Source organism: Macaca mulatta, chromosome X (genome assembly GCF_049350105.2).
Source record: "Macaca mulatta isolate MMU2019108-1 chromosome X, T2T-MMU8v2.0, whole genome shotgun sequence".
Lineage (NCBI taxonomy): Eukaryota > Metazoa > Chordata > Mammalia > Primates > Cercopithecidae > Macaca > Macaca mulatta.
This window is the reverse complement of record NC_133426.1, coordinates 98501424-98526747: the sequence shown is the minus strand read 5'-3', so window position 1 is coordinate 98526747 and position 25324 is coordinate 98501424. Positions and strand designations below refer to the sequence as shown.

General features: G+C 36.1%; 1 protein-coding gene across 2 annotated transcripts in view; it reads right to left on the bottom strand.

Annotated features, from left to right (window-relative positions):
- Nucleotides 1-25324, bottom strand: part of PCDH11X (protocadherin 11 X-linked) — a 732575-nt gene that overhangs the window by 382614 nt on the left and 324637 nt on the right. For both annotated transcript variants that reach the window (XM_015127772.3, XM_028842286.2), the window contains exon 3: nucleotides 2287-2367. In XM_015127772.3, the coding sequence (XP_014983258.2) occupies nucleotides 2287-2367 (81 nt within the window). The remainder of the gene's footprint in view (nucleotides 1-2286; nucleotides 2368-25324) is intronic.

Here is a 25324-nt window from a genome sequence, read left to right as displayed (position 1 = left end):
CAAAACCAACTTCTTTCTTGTCTGGGGTCTAAACTGCCTTTGCAGGACTAACATATTAGCCACAAGATTAGGAATTATGGTTTACGAGTCATGCAGCTGGAGGCTGCAAGATTCTGAACCCCCAAATTGCTCCTGGGGATAACATCTCTATTGTAAACCCTAAGATCAGTGCTTGAGGTATTTTCAATACCCTGCACTTGATGGATCAACTGGTACCACCCAGATAGGTAAACTGACTCAGCAAAAGAAGACAGCTTCAACATTCCCTTGATTTCATCTCTGACCCAACCAATTAGTACTCTCCACTTTCTGACCACCTACCCACCAGATTATCCTTAAAAACCTCCATCCTCTCCTGAGTTTTTGGGTAATAATAAAACTCTAGTTTCCTGTACAGCTAACTCTGTGTGAATTAAACTCTTTCTCTATTGTAATTCTCCTGTCTTGATAAATTGGCTCTGTCTAGGCAGCAGGAAACGAGAACCCATTGGGAGGTTACGATAGTTTCAAACTTGGTGAAACTTCACTAATTCAGGCTGGAATAACTTAAAACTTGTGAAAATTTGGACAGAATCCTGGGTTGGGATTTACTTTAATAATATTAATCATATCTCCTCACAGTGCATAAATTAATTCTGAAACTCTTTGTAAAGAGCATAAATTAAATCTGTGAAATATTGTAGGATGTTATAATTGCAGAACACATGACTTCCATGAATTTCAGATGCACACATAAATTAATAAATAATTAACATGATCCTCCTTCCATTCCATTTGGGTTATATATCTAATAGTCTAGATTCATATTTGTGTATTTACATTATTTGAATTTCTTTATCCTATAAAAAATAAAAGACATTTGAAAATAACTAGGTAGAAGGCAATTTATGGATATTAATTTGATACCAGAGGAGTCAGATTCAGGACTTTATTAACAACGGTATAACAACCAGTCATAGAATACCAAATAACATATAGATGTCTGGACATTGGCCTTCTAACCCCATTTTTTTAAGTCCTCTTAAAACCTATACTAGGAAAACAAATTAGAATTGAACTTTTGGTCACGTTTTTTAGCTGTCCCGACCAAAATAAGTAAAAGTGGTTGCTTTACAAATACACTTTATGACTTGATTTTTAAAAACAAATTTAGACTGGTTGTGTTAGAGTAGGTAGCTATACAGACATGAGCAGGGCAGAAGATGCTCCTCCCCCAAGAATGTCAGGTGACCATCAGGTGATGGTCAGGCTGTCATTAAACTGTCTCTTTAAAATAATAATCAGTCGCAGCAGAGGCAAGGAAAGGGAGACTCCCAAAAGATAGAAAACACCTGAAGCTGGTGATCAGCAGCTTCCCAATAAGATCTCAGGAGTTTGGTGAGTGGGCTCAAACATGTACGGTAAGAGGCAAAATGGCAGAGTTTAACTGGTATATGACCTTCCTCTAGGAATACTCAACTGGTAAGGGAAAAATGCCTCAAATGAGCATGCGCACAACTTCAGTAAACACACTGCAAATGTGGCTCCTCCCAAGTGCTGACAGGCCACTGCAGGAGGATAGCCCATCCCAACAAAAAATCAAGGAAGAAGACACACAAACCTTGGATCCATGCCAATGTGTAAAAACCTCAAGTCAAGGGTCGAACAGGGTACTTGGATTTCTCAAATTGCCCACTTGGCCCTCTACCAAGTGCACTTTGCTTCCTTTCATTACTGCTCTGAAACTTTTTAATATACTGTCACTCTTGCTCTAAAACTTGCATTGGTCTCTCACTCATCCTTATGTTCTTTGGTTGAATTCTTCCCTCCAAGGGAAGAGTTTGCTGCAGACCTACCATATTTACTGCTGCTAATATTATCCCCCAAACAAACTTGTTTCAATGAAGTTTTACTAAAGTTTGCCTAATTAACATAAAAAGCAAATTATGCTATATTATGCTAAAACTTAAATTTAAGTCATATTATAAAACAGCAGTTTTACTTTTTTTCAATCCATGATTACAAAACTACACTTAAACATCAGCAGAATAAACATTTAGAAGATGCTTTTAGAGAAATACTTTTACCTGATCCAACAAGTTAATTTCACTGTTATTATCAAATCACACTAAAAAGATATATATTTACTGTCATATTTTCAACAGTAAATTTTGAGTCCAGCACAAAATCACCTGAGGAAATGTAAGGGAACACACATTGTGTACACTACTTAAGAGTATTCCTCATACCTTTATAAAAATCATTTAAAAGGAAGAGGGAGGAAAAATCATAGGGCTTTTTTCATACCTGTGGTTGGGGATGAATCCAGACCTCCACAGTAGTAGACTCTTTCATGGGGGTGCAAGATCGCATGATCTCCTTCATTGGCTTTAGAAGGGAAGAAAATAGAAGTATTTTAAGCTGTTTGTTAAAAGTAAAATACACAGTACATTTTATATTAACATTGCCTACAGGTAGCTAAAATAGTGCCTGGGTAAATTATCTCTTTTTAGAAATCATAGTTTATTTATGTAACAAATGGTTATTGAGGGTTAACCATATGCCACACGTAGCTCTAGGTACTAGAGTTAAAAAAGAGAAAAAAAAGAAAATAAATTTATTTTCTCATGGAGTTTACATGGAGTTCTATTATATGTTCTATTAAACATATGAATGAAATTGTGGAGGACAATTTAAATGATACCAGTAACCCCAGTGCTTTGGGAGGTCAAGGTGGGAGGATCACTTGAGCCCAGCATTTTGGAGGCTGCAGTGAGCTATGATTCTGCCACTGCACTCTAACCTGGGCAGCAGAGCAAGACCTTGTCTCAATAAAATAAAATAAAATAAAATAAAGATAAAAAAATTAAATATTTAAATGGCTGACATTTAAGCTGTAGAAAATTTCTGTCCAATGCTTTTGCAACCTAATGGCTTCAAGGGTTATATTTGTGAATGTGCTCTTGTTGCAAATTAAAATCAATCTTGTGTGTGCCACCACAACACAAATTTGCTATTTGCCATACAAAGATATGTAATAGATGTGATAAATGCCAAGGGATTTAATAGATGTGATAAGTGCCAAGTGTATTGAGGACGCAGATCCTCTGCAAATTATCATCATCTTTTCAGGAATTAACAGATTTTACCAAAGATGTTCAGTTGTTACTTATGTAAGGAAGGAATACCAAGTTGGAAGTGATTGAAGAATTATCCTATATCTTGGCTATTGTGATTAGTGCTGCAATAAACATAAAAGTGCAGGTATCTTTTGGATATATCAATTTTCTTTTCTTTTTCTTTTTTTTTTTTTGTATATATACCCAGCAGTATGATTGCTGGATCATATGATAGATCTATTTTCAGTTTTTCCAGGAACATCCTTACTGTTTTCCATAGTGGATGTATTTACATTCCCATCACCAATGTTTCAGCATTCCCCTTTCTCCACATCCTCTCCATTATCTGTGTGTTTTTGTTTGTTTGTTTGTTTTGTTTTTGTCTTTTTGTAATAGCCCTTTTACCTGGAATGAGATGCTATTTCATTGTAGTTTTTATTTGCATTTCCCTGAAGATTAGTGATGTTGACAACTTTGGGGATAAATACCCAGAATATATAAGGAACTCAAATAACTCAACAGAAAAAATTGATTTAAATATGGGCAAAAGATGAACAGACATTTCATAAAAGAAGACATGCAAATAGCCAAAAGGTACATTTAACTTTTTTAAAAAAAAATAAAGTTTATTTGGGTTGCATTTCACATGCACATTTTAAGCATCTAATTTAAACATTCTTTGTCAACTGTGGGCAGTTCAACGTCTGCTAGGCTGCCCTCTGTCTAATATATAATGCTGTATTCATATGTCCATTTAATTAAGCAGGGATGCGGTTTTACGTGGTTAAAAGTATAAGTCTATGTGGATGTATCTTGCACATTTAAATTTGGCAACTAAACATGTCTACTGTATAACATGCTTCAGTATTCAAACATTAGAAAAAATTATTTTGCTTTGTTTTGTACAAAAATAAGAACTTAAAATAATCCCCCCACCCCTGCCAATATTCTATCACTCCCCGCCCCCTCCAAAATCCCATAGTTATAAGACTAAAAACCAGGAAATCATCTAATAGAATAGCCCCAGTATACAGGACTACTGAGACCTAACTGTAATGCAAGTGAGAGAAATGACACTTGCAGGAAAACTTAGTGATTAACTACATTTATCCTTGACTGTTTTAAGAAAATGAACTATGGTTCATCAGTGACACCTGAGAAATAAGATGCAGATCTGCATTTCTCTTTCCTTACATGTACCACATACTGAACCAAACGATCTTTCCTTTTATGGAATTAGATGTCAAACTTTCAAGAAAAGAATAAAATGCTTTATAAGAATCACAGTCTTTGTAGATTTAAGCCACATTTTAATTCAGTTCATATTAAGATAGAGCTCAATGCCAAAAAGTGAGAAGTGTGTTTTAGCAATGATCTTAACGAGTCTTGAGAAATGTCACTGGCATTATTGCTAATAATAAAAAATAATAACTTCTAAGAGAAGGAAGGATAGATATTGGATCTTATTATTATTCCTAAGTTAGAGATTACTTGGTAATGGCTTAGACATTGGAAGGGAAGTTGACTTTGTTTAAAATTGCATTAATGCTTCAAGCACAAATACATTGTTTCACTGGTGATGCTGTGTAAAGAAATAGACATATGTAAGAGAAAACGGATAGGTTTATATTATTTCCCACCTTTTAGAATCTAGAAATTCTATAGATTAAAAATTACCGGTAATTTTCTTGAATTATTTTATTTATGGAGGAGGTAGGAAGAGGCTGGATCGTAAGAAGCACTGATTAAGAGTAAATGCTCAAAATTCTATTAATTCCATCTTTTTTGTCAAAAAGTAAGAAAGTTTTAAGGCAAATTCCAATTCACAAAAGTGAGAATTATTTCTCAAAATATACACAATAATAAAGTTTTTCAATAAATGGAAAATATATTTGCAGCTTCCAAAGGACTCAGACTTTCATGAAAATAATACGATGCAGGTAACCTAAAAGAAAAAAATTCATTTCCCAAAATACATCTGCTTTGCAAAAATAGGCTTATGAAGCAAGATAATTTGATTGAACTTTCTAAATCTGGCCGGTTCTTCTTGCTGTTCTTAAATGTTTTCCTGACAGTGTCGCACAGCATCTGAGCTTTAGTAACTTCATGCATCAACTGCTTTCCTTAACTTGACTAATTGCAAATCTTCTGGGAGAGGTCGACTGGTTCTGTGGTTTTGTGATTTTTTTTTTTTTTTTTTTTTGAGTCTCACTCTGTTACTTGCGCTGAAATGCAGTGGTGCAATCTTGGCTCACTGCAGCCTCAACCTCCCAGGATCAAGGGATCTTCCCACCTCAGCCTCCTGAGTAGCTGAGACTACAGGCACATGTCACCATGTCTGGCTAATTTTTGTATATATATATATTTTTGTAGAGACAGTGTTTCATCATGTTGCCCAGGCTGATCTCAAACTCCTGAGCTCAAATGATCTGTTTGCCATGGCCTTTGAAAGTGCTGGGATTACAAGTGTGAGCCATCTCACTCAGCCCCTGGTTTTGTGATTATTTTCAGGACAAACGTGGAACGCTTCCTTTCTTCTGGCAATTAGAAATTGTATTGTAACTCAAACCTAATGGTAAGAAAATCATTCTTACAATAAGATCATGCTATTTCTGAATACAGTCTCACCATTATTGTTTCAAAATCTAGCAAAAAAAGAATCCAGAGGCGCATTGGTGCATTCAGCAATTACATTTCTTTCTCAAATGCAGTAGGTTTTCCACTAGAAATGTAAGTATGCTATCATTTTCTGGGTAATCAAACCCACCATGGAAATCTCAGGATTTACAAATATGTTACATTATAAATTGTCACAGTCATCACTTTATTTTAGTTACCAAACACTACAAGTGGGTATAACTGATCCATTATTGTTATCTTATTGCCATATGGTTGAAATACTGATAGATTAGGGCCAAAAAGGTCTCCTCAAATATGCATATGAGATAATTTTTGGAGAGTCCTATGCAACATCTAGCAGGATGATATATGCCTAAAGACATGTAAGTATGTGGGTGATGTTTCTAGTGATTACATTTATAAAACCTTTCCTTCATTCTCATTTCCATATAAGAAAGCATAACCCTTACTGTGGAAATAACATTAATCAAAACTATGGCAACGCTTACAAACATAAAGTGTAACTTGATACTTATTTTTCCCAGGACATATATAGATGAATGATTTTCATTAAAAGCCTTGACACAATATCAACTTTTAATTTTTATAATGTTATAGGACATGTTTTCTAATTGCTGTGAGTATAATCCAGAGGTTTCCTGAAATAGGAGAAACACTCAGTTAATTACTACTCTCTTTAATGTTTCTTTTCTCCTGACATGCCTTTCTGCCTTATATTTGTTAGAGGTTTTGAGATGTATTTTATATGCAATATTTAAGGAAGAAAAGATAGATATTTAAAAGAGACTAAAATCTACTCAACAATATGGTGCAACACTGGAAAGGATAGAGCCTTTGGAATCTACATCTGGCTCTACAGTCTACTAGTTTTATGAAGTTTGTCAAGTTATTTAATATGATTCTCAGCTTCATCATCTGTGAAATGAGTATAATAACATGAGCCTCATAACATACTTCTATGATACTGAGTTACTATAATAAAGTGCTTGGCATTTTATAATTATCCTCTTGGTTTGCACTATTATGGTTTTATCTTCTCTAACAACATGAAGCAGAAGCCATTCACCATGTGATTCGTTCTTTCTCTCTATCATTCTCTATCCACCTCTCTCTCCCCTTGTCTCTTTTCTAAGTGAAGCTATCACTTTAATACAAGAGAAAGGCCCTGAGCAGCCCTGCCAGTGATGGAGAATGCTGGCCTTACAATCTTCTATTCTCATTCAGAAATGACCCTCAGTTCTCATCAGTAAGGTACTATGAAGCAACTGAAATTTGTTGAAACAATTAATTCCAGTTACTTAGAGGTTTTTTTTATTTTTTTCATATATCTGAAAAATAAAAATTGACCACTGCTACAATAATATGATGAGTGAGGGTGCTGGGAACAGGTAAGGCAGACATTAACTATTCTTTACTTATTCCAATTGTTACATAATCTCTAGTTGGAAGAAGCCTCTTTTGATTGGACATAAATTCTTCTTACTCGGGTAAATATAAGTTTTTGTGTGAATTTAGTTGAAACTTCGAATTCAAAAGTTGGTTTTTAAAACTGGAGATTTCTCAAAAACTTAAATTTTGAGAACAGGTATGAATCATATTTATTAATGCTTATAGTAAGGATAACTATAGATTTTAAGTCAAATTGACAATTGAAAGTATGAAATAAATTGGCTACTTAAAAGTTATAGAATGTATCTATATTTGCTTAAAAATCAGTGAAATGTCTTTTAGGTGGAGACAAGGAGAAAGGTTGTATTAAATAGGTTTAGACTTGGAGTTTGATATTTAGTGTTCGGTCAAAATTTTCAGGTATTGAGAATTCTCTTGCCTAGAAGGACTCTGTAGATGACATGCTTGAAGAAATATAACAACTATAAGCTTTCTTGTAAGTTACGCAGAGTAAAGCGTTCCCATATAAACTCACAGACTGAATTTTTACTGTGTTTTTTAGAGATGAGGCAAGACTAGAAAATACATAATTTAATAATGTTTCCTCTCCATGGGGAAATTGGTATACATTTAGCAGAACTAAAGGGACATGTAAAGCTATGTTTATGAACAGTATGGCATAGACAAGACATTGTGAATCTGGAACACCTTACGTTCTATGATTAATTCTCCTTTATTCCTTGTGTGTTTTTTTGTTTTGTCTTGAGTTTTGTGTACATATTGGTGTCAAGAGACATGGATTTCTAAATGCAAAGCACAGTTTGATAGCTATGGATGGAATGTTTAGAAATGACTTAATGCCGGGTTAATATAAACCAAAATTTATTTTCAGATTTCATTTTTTTCTAGGATAGCTGCCATCATCATAGCTACAATGATGAGATCTTGAGTAAAATAGCGTTGAGTTATTTCATAGGCATGTTCAATATTTTCCAGACTAATCTGAGTCCCTCTGAAGTGGTTTGTCAGCACAAGGTAATGAGGATCCTCCTTCTGGATGTAGTTAGACCCAAGAGAAATGTGGAAAAAATGAGATGAATAATTTGGGAAAAATATATTCATTTATCCATAAGGATTCCAAGGGTTCTGCCAAAAGCAAACAGCTATCTAGAAATTGTCGTCAAGAGCAACAAATCACCAGGTGGAAAAATCAACAAGCTTGGAGCATTTAATTAGATCTTTTATCTTAATCATTAAGTCAAGTGTGTGTTCCTATGTGTGTTTAGGGAAGGGGGAATGTTATAGAAGGGGGATGAATTAACACTTAGAAAGCTCAGAGCTTTAACAAAACCCGACATGAGATTTGCCAGATGGTTTGGTACCGGATTGTAAAACTTGAAACTAATCTTCATTTAAGAGTTTTAATGGTTGTATCGCTCTTATAAAGCCTCTTGCTCTTCTGCTAGGGTGATTCTGCAAAATTATAGATCAGGCTTTAAAATACAGTTTCTATGAACAGAGTCTCCTTAAATCTCAGCTAAACTGAGCAAGAAGATTACATGTTATTATGATGTAGCACAGCAGGATTTCCCCCCAGCAAACATAATGACGTGAAAAAGGGATAAGAGGTCATCCAGAGAAGCACGGAAGAACAATGCTTTTCACACAGATTATCTGGACAGGTTGAAATATTGACAGTGCAAAATCTCTTAACGTTTCTGTGCAGAGCTCTGATCCTGACAAGCCTCCAGATCTAGACAGCAAGACCCAGTGATCGTATATCTCTATGAGATGGCCTGCCCTAGGGTACCTGGGAGAGATTCTAGCTGTTCCAGACATTACTTAAAAAAAAAAATAAAGTATAATATTTATTTCTCAGATGAGAAATATCAATATCAATTTTATTTCAAGGAGAAGACTTTTTCCTACTTTTTATAATTTAAGTTTACTAAACTTTAAAAATGTATGCTCTTGTTAGCATGTGAAAGAACAAAAACAGCACAGAACTATAATTCTGTGTATATTTTCATATTTCAATATCCCTGCTGAACAATAATTAAGATAGGTGCCATAAAAATGAAGCTGTATTGAATTTATGGGCTTCAAATATTCAATGGAAGAATTATGAATTATGAGTAGACAAGTTCAATCCATCAGCTTACTTAACATTAGATAATTTGAACTTTTGTATTTTAAATATCAAAATGTATCAGAAAATATCAGTAAATTATGTTTAAATCCCTAAAAGAATAATTTATGTTTGCTTATTCATTGGATTATTTCTTATTTTTATCTCTCTGAGAATGGCTCAATATTACTCCTCAGTGTAGACAGTTATTTCAAACTAATGATCCTCAATTATTTTCTTAAGAACTGGACCCAAATAAAGACAAAACACAATACTATAAGCTTCATTTAGTCCTTATTTTCAAAGTAATTACTGTCACTGCTGTTACCATAAGTTCCTAAAAATATACTATTTAAGTAGTACCTGGGCTAGCCTCTTGAATGTTGTCCAATTTTTTAAAGGTGGCTATGAATGCAGTAAACATTTTTCTAAATGTATGATTCAGATATAGCAGTTATGTATTTTCCAATATTTTATAAATTGTCAGAGCAAGATTAAGGGAGGTGAAAACCATTCCATCAAAATAGTTTTTTCCAGTAAGAATCTGAAAAGCTCAAAAGGCTGAAATCAACTGATTATTCAGCAGCTTACTGTAGAGTGATTTTTATATAAATATTTATTTTAAAATTTTTCTAAGAGGTGTGAGAGTAGAAATAATTCATGGCTTTATCACACACTTAAAAGTGTGTCTTTCACTTGGAAATATTTCACGCATAAATCTCTTTAATGGGAAAATATACAGTAATTTATTCTGTTATAGTAATATATAATTTAAAATATAAAAGTATTATTTTGACATTGGAAAGAAATATAGAGGAATTGTTTGGCTAAATTTATGCTCAAAATACTAAATTTTGTTGTAATTAGTCAAAAATTATAATGTTCTTGTTATTAATGGAGACAAATATACTATAGGTGAAGTTAAACTCCTAAAGATTTAGCTAGCCCCTACAAAGAAAGGCACAATATAGTAAAGATAGTTTAGGTTATTGGCATCATTCTTGTCTCAACCAAAATACAAAAGCTATACATAATTTACTGTATGTAAAGTGGATGCCATCATGAAAAGAATCTGATGTGTATCAATAATACTGACATTATTCACCACTACCATCCCCCACACTACGGTTAAAATTGATTAATCTTTCAGATTTGCTAGAACACAAACACATAAAATAATGTCTTTCTCACTACCTTCAATATGTAATTTTGCTTGCTAAATAACTATGTCTTTCTAATAACTGTGTCAAATAAAAAAAAATTCCCTTCAATTACACACAGAAAGCTGAATTGATAATTCCTAAACATTAAACAAGTCTGCCTATAACTATAAATGAATTATAATTGTATAACCTGGGGGCCAGGCACGGTGGCTCACACCTGTAATCCTAGCACTTTGGGAGGCCGAGGTGGGTGGATCATAAGGTCAAGAGATCAAGACCATCCTAGCCGACACGGTGAAACCCTTTCTCTACTAAAAACATACAAAAAAATTAGATGGGCATGTTGGCGCACACCTGTAGTCCCAGTTACTTGGGAGGCTGAGGCAGGATAATCGCTTGAACCTGGGAGGCGGAGGTTGCAGTGAGCCGAGATCACACCACTGCACTCCAGCCTGGTGACAGAGCGAGGTTCCATCTCAAAAATAAATAAATAAATAATTTTAAAAATTTAAAAAAAAAAGAGAATGAAATCATGAACTTATAGTTTTGTCTTTTATGCTTTCCAGTGATGTGCAAAAGGTTTGTCAGAGAGTTAGCAGCTATTACAATTATAAGTTAACTTTCTTTTTAAAAAGTCAATTATAATTCACAAACTAAAGAATTATAAACCTTTTTGTTTCCTAATATTAGAACATTAAGCTCAAGTGTGGGGCAAGGAGACAGAATGGTTCTCCTTCATTAAAAAAATTATGACTCATATCAAGATCCATATCGTAAGCCATAAAAAGGCACTTCTTCCTAACCTTGAGTATCTGATGAAGAAACGTTAACATTTCAGAAAATTTAGGTATTCACTTCAATCAAGATTCTAGGTAGAAAAAAGTCTCACTAGATTTCTTGTCCATGAGAAATCTGTTCTGGGAGGTTGCTGTCCTGTATGTCTTCTGAGTTTTTCGAAGATGCTATTTGTGCTTAATTATTTGGCAACATAAGCATGGCCATATAGAGGCACTAAATGTTATCATGAGAACTTGGCTTTGTAAGTGTAAACTCAAGAGTAAAGAATTAAAAGCATTCTATGGAGATACACTAAGATCTTAACTAAAATAAGTTTTCAGTTTTCAACGCAAAAAGAACTTCACTAATTCATTATTTTTAAAACATTCATTAGCATTGCCCGCCAAACCTAAATAACTGCAATTCCTAGGTTGATGTCAATAACCCAATAATGAATGGAGTTAAGATGTATTCTATAATTAAAAAGTATGCTAGACTAAGACATTGGTAAATTTAATTTCTTTTTGTATGAACCTGCAGAATATACATTATGATTATATTAAAATCCCTTATATAAGAATGACATTTCTAATTTCTCAAGAGATCCTTCTACGAATCTCAGGTGATAAGCCAAGAAAATATTTTGACCTAAATTGGTCTACAATCTACTTCAATTATCTGGGAACTTGAATGAAGAACAAAGGAACAAACAGAGAACAAATTGAAATAAGTAAAGGTAGTAAACAAATATAATTAGGAAAAGAAATAAGTCAGTTGTCTGAAATATGACTGGAAATAAATCTAGATTAAAAAGACGATATGAAATATAACTGCACTTTAACCTTGAGCAATTATCTATTGAATTTAGAAGCATAGTTAGGGAAAGGGACAATATTCCAGTATCAATGAAAACAGCAAAATAGAATCCATGTTAGCTTAATTAGAGCAAATTTATCTTGACCAAAACAAAATGAATAACAAGCAAGTATGAAAATGGAATTTTAAAATTAGCATTAACTTATACAAACATAGAAAATTAACACTGGTTATTTTTGTATTAGGGCATTGGGAAAGAGTTGTATATTATTACATTATAATCAAAGATAACAAAATCGTCAGTGAAACAGCAACAATGATCAGCTCCTCTTTATACTAGATTCTCTAAACTTGAAAAACTGGATGAAAAGCTCTCAGTTTATTTCATGTCAGATTTTACAATAAGTAATCTCTAAAGACTAGTTAAAATGGGGGGAAATGAAAAAGTGAATGATCTATACTTCTGAGAGAAATTTCATTAATCAGTAAGTTGTGATTATTCTATATTATTATTTCCCATCAAATGTACCAAAAAAAAAATTTATTTATTTATTTATTTAGTAGACTCATTGAAATTTTGTTTTAAAAGAAACAAAATATTTTCCCGTTATATACCTGCATAGGAAGAATATTGAGACTGATGAGAAAGATAAGAATGTTGAAATTGTTTTGAAGTAAGAACCTCCAGAATATGCATTATGATTATATTAAAGCACTGCCTGGAGTGAAGTGACTACAGAAATAAAATTTGTAGAAAAAGTTTTAAGCTACTATTTCTTAAACTGTTTATTTCACATAGTAAACAGGCACATAAACCAATGGAACAGAATAGAGAACCCAGAAATAAGACTGCACACGCACAACCATCTGCTCTTTGACAAACCTGACAAAAGCAAGCAATGGAGAAAGAATTCCTATTTAATAAATGGTGCTGGGAGAACTGGCTAGCCATATGCAGAAAATTGAAACTAGACTCCTCTTCCTTACATCTAATATAAAAATTAACACAAGATGGATTAAAGACTTATACGTAAAATCCAAAACTATAAAAATCCCTAGAAGAAAATCTAGGCAACACCATTCAGGACATAAGGACAGGCAAAGATTTCACGATGAAAACGTCAAAAGCAACTGCAAAAAAAGCAAAAATTGACAAATGGGATCTAATTAAACTAAAGAGCTTCTGCAAAGCAAAAGAAACTATCATCAGAGTGAACAAACAACCTACAGAATGGGAGAACATTTTTGCAATCTATCTATCTGGCAAAGGTCTGATATCCAGAGTCTATAAGGAACTTAAGGAAATAATCAAGATGAAAACAAACAACCCCATTAAGAATTGGGCAAAGGACATGAACAGACATTTCTCAAAAGAAGACATTCTTGTGGCCAGCAGGCATAGGCAGAAAAGCTCAACATCGCTGATCACTACAGAAATGCAAAGCAAAACCACAGTGAGATACCATTTCATGCCATTTACAATGGTGATTATTAAAAAATCAAGAAGAAATAGATGCTGATGAGTTTGCACAGAAAAGGGAATGATTTTACACTGTTGGTAGGAGTGTAAATTAGTTCAACTATTGTGGAAGACAGTGTGGCAATTCCTCAAAATTTTAGAACCAGAAATACCATTTGATCCAGCAATCCCATTACTGGGTATATACCCAAAAGAATATATACCATCCTATGTTAAAGATACATGCACATGTATGTTCATTGCAGCACTGTTCACAATAGCAAAGACATGAAATCAAACCAAATGTCCATCAGTGATAGACTGCATAAAGAAAATGTGGTATGGTACATACATGCCATGGAACACCATGCAGCCATGAAAAGGAACAAGATCATGTCCTTTGCAAGGACATGGATCAAGCTGCAAGCCGTTATCCTCAGCAAACTTATGCAGGGACAGAAAACCACACACCACATGTTCTCACTTATAAATGGAAGCTGAACAATGAAAACACATGGACACATGGAGGGGAACAACACACCCTGGGGCCTGTCATGGGGGTGGGGGAGGGAGAGCATCAGGAAGAACAGCTAATAGATGCTGAGCTTAATATTTAGGTGATGGGTTGATCTGTGCAGCAAACCACCATGGCACATGTTTACTTATGTAAGAAACCTGCACATCCTGCGCATGTACCCCAGAACTTAAAATAAAAGTTGAAAAAAGATATATATTAATTTATATTAATATATAGACTGCCCACATGTTTTAGAATTTCAGTCATGTCACTAGATTAAAGTTTGCTTACATCTATGGCTTTATGCTAATCAAATTTGACTATACTAAATTATATTCCAAGTATATGCAATCATGGTAAAAGTCACATAAATCTGTGATTGTACTGAAGACACATATTATCACAAAGGAAGGTTTTCAATTTTCTCCCTTGTACTGTCATAAAATCAATCCCTTTGGAATCATCTTTGAGATCACTTTCACGTATAAACTTAATAAATGTTGATGTCTTTGTACGTTGTCTGAAAGAGTAGAGATTTGCAAAGTTGCTTCACTTTATTTTTAAGACTTTTAATATTCTCAGAATTCTTTTGTGTTTCATCTCATCTACCCTGTCTCATGGCCAAATATGAGGAATGAATTAAATAAAGGGAGAAAATTGGAAGATGATGCCCTCCTCCTATGCAATATGCTCTACTTTCTTTCAATAATGTTGTTTTCTTCTAATCACAACAAAAACTGCTTGAATGGCTGCCCAAAATTCTCTTCATTATAGTACCCCATTTGGACTTGTTCTCCCTTAGCAGATCTTCAAGATAAGTTTTCTTTTCCTACAATTACTTCAAATACATAGTAGGCTTTATTTTCTAAAGATGTTCTTTAGTAAATAACAGTATAATTGGATTAATGTATCCTCAGTGTCAATGCCTTATTATGCTAATTCCTCCTCAGCTGAATTTGCACTTGTGAAGACCTAATACATTAGCCTAATGGAATAAATGAATAACGAGAAATGTAGAGGCTGGAACAGATCAATGAGAAAAGAGCTTAGAAAGAAGAAAGAATTATGCAGAAGAAACTGGGAGAAGAGCTCCCCACAGTCTTGCCTTATCACTTCCCCAATTACTCCATTCATGGTACCTAAGTCACAGCTTTTTTGATCTCTGCCACATAGGTTCTAGGAATTCCTGTTCTCTTCAATGGGTAGAGATGAAGATGAGCCTCATCCTTGAAAGGAGGTAAAATCATCTCAGTCAGATGTTTGGGCTCCTAGGCTTCTCAAGTACTTTATGTAATCAGTTCTCATATATAAGTTTCACCCTCCCTAGGCAGTTCATTGAAGTCCTAATCTTTGGTTTCCTATTTTTACTGAGTATAAAACTCACTACAGAAGATTTTCAGGTCTGTGATGACACAAAGAACAAATACCATCATGTTTACATTCAGGATTAGCCAAGGTTTAGAGCAAATAAAAGTCACTTGAACCTTTATCCCAGGGTAGAAATAATCTAATTATAGTATTTAATAAAGACTTGGTAATGCTCTAAATCAAATTTTCAGAAAATTTTGCATTTCTTTCTTTGTTAAACGAAAATCTGAACTTTCAGACTAGTTTGCAGCATCTGTTATTTCAGCAGTATTGACAGAATTATAAACAACAGAAAAATGTAATAATTTTCTCATATTAAGATCTATATATTACCTTGGGAATTATTTCTGTTTTTGATACAGATTCCTGTCCCTACGTTAAATTCATTCCATTTAAAATTCAACCCTCTGTGACAGGCAGAATAATAATCCCCCTCAAAAACTGTCCACATCCTAACTATTGATTTTGTGAATATATTAAATTATCCAAAAAAGGACTCTGTAGATGTGACTAAATTAAGAATCTTGAGGTGGCAAGAGAATTCTGAGTTATCTGGGAAATTGCAATGTAATCACAAGGGTCCTTGTAAGGAAAGAGGAAGGAATGAAAGTCAGAGAAGGTATGAGGGGAGGTCAGATTGATGTGGCCTTGAGCCCAGGACTGCAGGTAGTCTCTAAAATCTGAAAAAGGCAAGAAAACAGATTCACCTCTAGAGTCTACAAAAGGAATGTAGCCCTGTCGACACCTTAATTTTAGCCTCATTAGGCTGATTTTGGATGTCTGACTCCAGAACTGTAAAGTAGTGATTTTTTGTTGTTTTAAGCAACTAGGTTTGCTGCATATGTTACAGCAAGCAGCAATAGGAAGCTAATACACCTACTAAAAGCTAAATTGAATTCAAGCCACTGATATTTTGAAATACATAAGTAAATAGGTTAGACACAAAATGCTTTGTATTTAACACTTTAGTTGACACATAATTTATGGGGAACAGTGTGATATATTGATACAAACCACACATAATGTTCAAATCAGGGTAATTAGTATACTCATGACCTTCAATATTTATTATTTCTTTGTGTTGGGAACATTCAAAACTCTCTCTTTTAGCTCTTTAAAAATATACAATAAATTATTGTTAACTGTAGTCACCCTACAGTGCTATGAAAGCTAGAACTTATTCCTCTTATCTATCTGTAATTTTGTGTCTGTTAACCAACCTCTGGCTATATTCGCCTTCAACATTACCAGCTTCTAGAAACAACTATTCTTTTTGTTTGTTTGTTTGTTTGAGATGGAGTTTTGCTCTTGTTGCCCAGGCTGGAGTGCAATGGCACAATCTCAGCTCACCGCAACCTCTGCCTCCCGGGTTCAAGCCATTCTCCTGCCTCAGCCTCCTGAGTAGCTGGGATTACAGGTGCGTGCCACCACACCCGGCTAATTTTGTATTTTTAGTAGAGATGGGTTTCTCCATGTTGGTCAGGCTGGTCTGGAACTCCCGACCTCAGGTGATGCACCCACCTTGGCCTCCCAAAGTGCTGGGATTACAGGTGTAAGCCACTACGTCCAGCTAAAACCACTATTCTACTCTCTACTTCTATGAGATCAACTTGGTTTGCTCCCACATATGAATGAGAACATGCTCTCATATGTGCCTATTTCTGTGTCTGGCTTATTTCACCTAACATAATGTCCTCCAGGCTCATCCATGTTTCCAGGAATGATAGGATTTCATTCATTTTTATGGCTGAATAGTATTCAATTCTGTATATATACGGCATTTTCTTTATCCATTCATTTGTTGATAGACACTTAGTTTGATTCTATGTCTTACCTATCATGTATAGTGCTATAATAAACACGAGGTTCAGACATCTCTTCAATATACTGATTTCCTCTCCTTTGGATATATACCCAGTAGTGAGATTGTCGATATATACCCAGTAGTGAGATTTAATAGTTGTTTCTCATATAGTTGTTTTATTGTACTTTTTTGAGGAACCTCCAAACTGTTTTCCATAATGGCTTACATTTCTACCAAAAGCCTATAAAAGTTCCTATTCTCTTCATCCTTGCCAGCATTTGCTATTTTGTGGGTTTTTTTTTTTGTTGTTGTTGTTGTTGTTTCCTTTTCTTTAATAGGCATTCTACTTAGGGTAAAATTGTTTCTCATTGTGATTTTGATTTGGATTCCCCTGATGATCTGTGATGTTGAACGTTTTTTCATATACTTGTTGGCCATTTGTATGTCATTTCCCAAATCACTTGCCCATTTTTAATTGGATTCTTTCTTTTTTTTTTTTAATTTATTTATTATTATTATACTTTAAGTTGTAGGGTACATGTGCATAATGTGCAGGTTTGTTACATATGTATACTTGTGCCATGTTGCTGTGCTGCACCCATCAACTCGTCATTTACATCCGGTATAACTCCCAATGCAATCCCTCCCCCCTCCCCCCTCCCCATGATAGGCCCCGGTGTGTGATGTTCCCCTTCCTGAGTCCGAGTGATCTCATTGTTCAGTTCCCACCTATGAGTGAGAACATGCGGTGTTTGGTTTTCTGTTCTTGGGATAGTTTGCTAAGAATGATGGATTCCAGCTGCATCCAAGTCCCTACAAAGGACTCAAACTCATCCTTTTTTATGGCTGCATAGTATTCCATGGTGTATATGTGCCACATTTTCTTAATCCAATCTGTCACTGATGGACATTTGGGTTGATTCCAAGTCTTTGCTATTGTGAATAGTGCTGCAATAAACATACGTGTGCATGTGTCTTTATAGCAGCATAATTTATAATCCTTTGGGTATATACCCAGTAATGGGATGGCTGGGTCATATGGTACATCTAGTTCTAGATCCTTGAGGAATCGCCATACTGTTTTCCATAATGGTTGAACTAGTTTACAATCCCACCAACAGTGTAAAAGTGTTCCTATTTCTCCACATCCTCTCCAGCACCTGTTGTTTCCTGACTTTTTAATGATTGCCATTCTAACTGGTGTGAGATGGAATCTCATTGTGGTTTTGATTTGCATTTCTCTGATGGCCAGTGATGATGAGCATTTTTTCATGTGTCTGTTGGCTGTATGAATGTCTTCTTTTGAGAAATGTCTGTTCATATCCTTTGCCCACTTTTTGATGGGGTTGTTTGTTTTTTTCTTGTAAATTTGTTTGAGTTCTTTGTAGGTTCTGGATATTAGCCCTTTGTCAGATGAGTAGATTGCAAAAATTTTCTCCCATTCTGTAGGTTGCCTGTTCACTCTGATGGTAGTTTCTTTTGCTGTGCAGAAGCTCTTTAGTTTAATGAGATCCCATTTGTCAATTTTGGCTTTTGCTGCCGTTGCTTTTGGTGTTTTAGACATGAAGTCTTTGCCCATGCCTATGTCCTGAATGGTACTACCTAGGTTTTCCTCTAGGATTTTTATGGTATTAGGTCTAACATTTAAGTCTCTAATCCATCTTGAATTAATTTTCGTATAAGGAGTAAGGAAAGGATCCAGTTTCAGCTTTCTACTTATGGCTAGCCAATTTTCCCAGCACCATTTATTAAATAGGGAATCCTTTCCCCATTTCTTGTTTCTCTCAGGTTTGTCAAAGATCAGATGGCTGTAGATGTGTGGTATTATTTCTGAGGACTCTGTTCTGTTCCATTGGTCTATATGTCTGTTTTGGTACCAGTACCATGCTGTTTTGGTTACTGTAGCCTTGTAGTATAGTTTGAAGTCAGGTAGCGTGATGCCTCCAGCTTTGTTCTTTTGACTTAGGATTGTCTTGGAGATGCGGGCTCTTTTTTGGTTCCATATGAACTTTAAAGCAGTTTTTTTCCAATTCTGTGAAGAAACTCATTGGTAGCTTGATGGGGATGGCATTGAATCTATAAATTACCTTGGGCAGTATGGCCATTTTCACGATATTGATTCTTCCTATCCATGAGCATGGTATGTTCTTCCATTTGTTTGTGTCCTCTTTGATTTCACTGAGCAGTGGTTTGTAGTTCTCCTTGAAGAGGTCCTTTACATCCCTTGTAAGTTGGATTCCTAGGTATTTGATTCTCTTTGAAGCAATTGTGAATGGAAGTTCATTCCTGATTTGGCTCTCTGTTTGTCTGTTACTGGTGTATAAGAATGCTTGTGATTTTTGCACATTAATTTTGTATCCTGAGACTTTGCTGAAGTTGCTTATCAGCTTAAGGAGATTTTGGGCTGAGACAATGGGGTTTTCTAAATATACAATCATGTCATCTGCAAACAGGGACAATTTGACTTCTTCTTTTCCTAACTGAATACCCTTGATTTCTTTCTCTTGCCTGATTGCCCTAGCCAGAACTTCCAACACTATGTTGAATAGGAGTGGTGAGAGAGGGCATCCCTGTCTTGTGCCAGTTTTCAAAGGGAATTTTTCCAGTTTTTGCCCATTCAGTATGATATTGGCTGTGGGTTTGTCATAAATAGCTCTTATTATTTTGAGGTACGTTCCATCAATACCGAATTTATTGAGCGTTTTTAGCATGAAGGGCTGTTGAATTTTGTCAAAAGCCTTTTCTGCATCTATTGAGATAATCATGTGGTTCTTGTCTTTGGTTCTGTTTATATGCTGGATTATGTTTATTGATTTGCGAATGTTGAACCAGCCTTGCATCCCAGGGATGAAGCCCACTTGATCATGGTGGATAAGCTTTTTGATGTGTTGCTGAATCCGGTTTGCCAGTATTTTATTGAGGATTTTTGCATCGATGTTCATCAGGGATATTGGCCTAAAATTCTCTTTTTTTGTTGTGTCTCTGCCAGGCTTTGGTATCAGGATGATGTTGGCCTCATAAAATGAGTTAGGGAGGATTCCCTCTTTTTCTATTGATTGGAATAGTTTCAGAAGGAATGGTACCAACTCCTCCTTGTACCTCTGGTAGAATTCAGCTGTGAATCCATCTGGTCCTGGACTTTTTTTGGTTGGTAGGCTATTAATTGTTGCCTCAATTTCAGAGCCTGCTATTGGTCTATTCAGGGATTCAACTTCTTCCTGGTTTAGTCTTGGAAGAGTGTAAGTGTCCAGGAAATTATCCATTTCTTCTAGATTTTCCAGTTTATTTGCATAGAGGTGTTTATAGTATTCTCTGATGGTAGTTTGTATTTCTGTGGGGTCGGTGGTGATATCCCCTTTATCATTTTTAATTGCATCGATTTGATTCTTCTCTCTTTTCTTCTTTATTAGTCTTGCTAGTGGTCTGTCAATTTTGTTGATCTTTTCAAAAAACCAACTCCTGGATTCATTGATTTTTTGGAGGGTTTTTTGTGTCTCTATCTCCTTCAGTTCTGCTCTGATCTTAGTTATTTCTTGCCTTCTGCTAGCTTTCGAATGTGTTTGCTCTTGCTTCTCTAGTTCTTTTAATTGCGATGTTAGAGTGTCAATTTTACATCTTTCCTGCTTTCTCTTGTGGGCATTTAGTGCTATAAATTTCCCTCTACACACTGCTTTAAATGTGTCCCAGAGATTCTTGTATGTTGTATCTTTGTTCTCATTGGTTTCAAAGAACATCTTTATTTCTGCCTTCATTTCGTTATGTACCCAGTAGTCATTCAGGAGCAGGTTGTTCAGTTTCCATGTAGTTGAGCGGTTTGGATTGAGTTTCTTAGTCCTGAGTTCTAGTTTGATTGCACTGTGGTCTGAGAGACAGTTTGTTATAATTTCTGTTCTTGTACATTTGCTGAGGAGTGCTTTACTTCCAATTACGTGGTCAATTTTGGAGTAAGTACGATGTGGTGCTGAGAAGAATGTATATTCTGTTGATTTGGGGTGGAGAGTTCTATAGATGTCTATTAGGTCTGCTTGCTGCAGAGATGAGTTCAATTCCTGGATATCCTTGTTAACTTTCTGTCTCGTTGATCTGTCTAATGTTGACAATGGAGTGTTGAAGTCTCCCATTATTATTGTATGGGAGTCTAAGTCTCTTTGTAAGTCTCTAAGGACTTGCTTTATGAATCTGGGTGCTCCTGTATTGGGTGCATATATATTTAGGATAGTTAGCTCTTCCTGTTGAATTGATCCCTTTACCATTATGTAATGGCCTTCTTTGTCTCTTTTGATCTTTGATGGTTTAAAGTCTGTTTTATCAGAGACTAGTATTGCAACCCCTGCTTTTTTTTGTTCTCCATTTGCTTGGTAAATCTTCCTCCATCCCTTTATTTTGAGCCTATGTATGTCTCTGCGTGTGAGATGGGTCTCCTGAATACAGCAGACTGATGGGTCTTGACTCTTTATCCAGTTTGCCAGTCTGTGTCTTTTAATTGGAACATTTAGTCCATTTACATTTAAGGTTAATATTGTTATGTGTGAACTTGATCCTGCCATTATGATATTAACTGGTTATTTTGCTCGTTAGTTGATGCAGTTTCTTCCTAGCCTCAATGGTCTTTACATTTTGGCATGTTTTTGCAATGGCTGGTACCGGTTGTTCCTTTCCATGTTTAGTGCTTCCTTCAGGGTCTCTTGTAAGGCAGGCCTAGTGGTGACAAAATCTCTAAGCATTTGCTTATCTGTAAAGGATTTGATTTCTCCTTCACTTATGAAACTTAGTTTGGCTGGATATGAAATTCTGGGTTAAAAATTCTTTTCTTTAAGAATGTTGAATATTGGCCCCCACTCTCTTCTGGCTTGGAGAGTTTCTGCCGAGAGATCTGCTGTTAGTCTGATGGGCTTCCCTTTGTGGGTAACCCGACCTTTCTCTCTGGCTGCCCTTAAGATTTTTTCCTTCATTTCAACTTTGGTGAATCTGGCAATTATGTGTCTTGGAGTTGCTCTTCTCGAGGAGTATCTTTGTGGCGTTCTCTGTATTTCCTGAATTTGAATGTTGGCCTGCCCTACTAGGTTGGGGAAGTTCTCCTGGATGATATCCTGAAGAGTGTTTTCCAACTTGGTTCCATTTTCCCCCTCACTTTCAGGCACCCCAATCAGACGTAGATTTGGTCTTTTTACATAATCCCATACTTCTTGGAGGCTTTGTTCATTTCTTTTTCTTCTTTTTTCTTTTGGTTTCTCTTCTCGCTTCATTTCATTCATTTGATCCTCAATCGCAGATACTCTTTCTTCCAGTTGATCGAGTCGGTTACTGAAGCTTGTGCATTTGTCACGTATTTCTCGTGTCACGGTTTTCATCTCTTTCATTTCGTTTAGGACCTTCTCTGCATTAATTACTCTAGCCATCAATTCTTCCACTTTTTTTTCGAGATTTTTAGTTTCTTTGCGCTGGGTATGTAATTCCTCCTTTAGCTCTGGGAAATTTGATGGACTGAAGCCTTCTTCTCTCATCTCGTCAAAGTCATTCTCCGTCCAGCTTTGATCCGTTGCTGGCGATGAGCTGCGCTCCTTTGCCGGGGGAGATGCGCTCTTATTTTTTGAATTTCCAGCTTTTCTGCCCTGCTTTTTCCCCATCTTTGTGATTTTATCTGCCTCTGGTCTTTGATGATGGTGATGTACTGATGGGGTTTTGGTGTAGGTGTCCTTCCTGTTTGATAGTTTTCCTTCTAACAGTCAGTACCCTCAGCTGTAGGTCTGTTGGAGATTGCTTGAGGTCCACTCCAGACCCTGTTTGCCTGGGTATCAGCAGCAGAGGCTGCAGAAGATAGAATATTTCTGAACAGCGAGTGTACCTGTCTGATTCTTGCTTTGGAAGCTTCCTCTCAGGGGTGTACTCCTCCCTGTGAGGTGTGGGGTGTCAGACTGCCCCTAGTGGGGGATGTCTCCCAGTTAGGCTACTCAGGGGTCAGGGACCCACTTGAGCAGGGAGTCTGTCCCTTCTCAGATCTCAACCTCCGTGTTGGGAGATCCACTGCTCTCTTCAAAGCTGTCAGACAGAGTCGTTTGCGTCTGCAGAGGTGTCTGCTGCGTTTGTTTAGTTTACTGTGCCCTGTCCCCAGAGGTGGAGTCTACAGAGACAGGCAGGTTTCCTTGAGCTGCTGTGAGCTCCACCCAGTTCGAGCTTCCCAGCAGCTTTGTTTACCTACTTAAGCCTCAGCAATGGCGGGCGCCCCTCCCCCAGCCTTGCTGTTGCCTTGCCGGTAGATCACAGACTGCTGCGCTAGCAATGAGGGAGGCTCCGTGGGTGTGGGACCCTCCCGGCCAGGTGTGGGATATGATCTCCTGGTGTGCCTGTTTGCTTAAAGCGCAGTATTGGGGTGGGAGTTACCCGATTTTCCAGGTGTTGTGTGTCTCATTTCCCCTGGCTAGGAAAAGGGACTCCCTTCCCCCTTGCACTTCCCGGGTGAGGCAATGCCTCGCCCTGCTTCAGCTCTCGCTGGTCGGGCTGCAGCAGCTGACCAGCACTGATCGTCCGGCACTCCCCAGTGAGATGAACCCAGTACCTCAGTTGAAAATGCAGAAATCACCGGTCTTCTGTGTCGCTCGCGCTGGGAGTTGGAGACTGGAGCTGCTCCTATTCGGCCATCTTCGGATTATTTCTTTTCCACTATTGAGTTGTTTGAGTTCCTTGTATATTCTGGGTATTAATCTCTCATTGGTGAACAGTTTGCAAATATTTTCTCTCATTCTGCAGGCTTCCTCTTCACTCTGTTGATTGTTTCTTTTGCTTTGCAGAAGACTTTTAGTTTGCTATAATCCCATACTTCTATTTTTGCTTTGTTGCCTGTGCTTTTGAGGTCTTATCTATGAAATCTTTTCCCAGACCAATGTTCTGAAGCATTTCCCTTATGTCTTCTTATAATTGTTTTATAGTTTTGGATCTGACATTTAAGTCTTGAATTCATTTTGATATGGCAACATATGAGTCTAGTTTCATTTCTCCTGGATAAGGACATACAGTTTTCCCAGCACTATTTATTTACTTATTTATTTAAATTTTTAATTTTTTAGACACAGGGTCTAGCTCTGTCATCCAGGCTGTAGTGCAGTGGTGCAATCATAGCTTACTGCAGCTTCAAACCCTTGGTCTCAAGTAATTCTCCTGCCTTAGCCCCCCATGTAGCTGGAACTATAGGCACAGGCAATAAAATAGCCCCAGTGATATCATATTGTGAATATGTTAAATTACATAGCAAAAGGGACTCTGCAGATATGACTAAATTAAGAATCTTCAGGTGGCGAGATTATTCTGAATTATCTGGAAGATTGCAGTGAGTTATCTGGGAGAAAGCTTATTTTGTTCCAGCTTATTTATACTATATATTATATTATTACTATTCCCGGTTTATTTATTTATTATTATTTTTGTTGTAGAGAGGAGGTTTTGCTTTGTTTTCCAGGCTGGCCTTGAACTCCTGGCCTTAAGTGATCTTTCCACATAGGCCTTCCAAAGTGCCAGGATTATAGGCATGAGCCACTCTGCCAGGCCCCAGCACCATTTATTGAAGACACTATTCTTTCCTTAGTAATATTCTTGGTGCCTCTGTTGAAAATTAGTTGGCTGTATATATGTGGATTTATTTTTCGGTTCTCTATTATGTTCTCTTGGTTTATGCATCTGTTTTTATGACAGTACCATACTCTTTTGGTTACTACAGCTTTGTAGTATATTTTGAAGTCAGGTCATCTAATGCCTCCAGCTTTATTCTTTTTATTCAAGATTGCTTTGGTTAGTCAAGGTCTTTTATGGTTCCTTACAAATTTTAAGATTGCTTTTTTTTTTTTTTTTTCTATTTCTATAAAGAATTTCATTTGTATTTTGGTAAGGACTGCATTGAATCTTTAGATCACTTTGGGTAGTATGATCATTTTAACAATACTAATTTTTCCAATGCATGAAATAAGATGTCTTTCCATTTTATTGTAGATGCAAAACATTTTAAATTGCAACCACAGTCTTGAAATGATTGGCTAGTGGTAAATGAAGACATGTGAGGATCTAAATAAAGTCAGTGACTTTGGCAGTGTCTACATTTTCACCAAAGCTCAAAAATATATAAAATCTCATGACATTTGGTCACTAGTGAATTGCATGGGACAAAGGACAAGGGT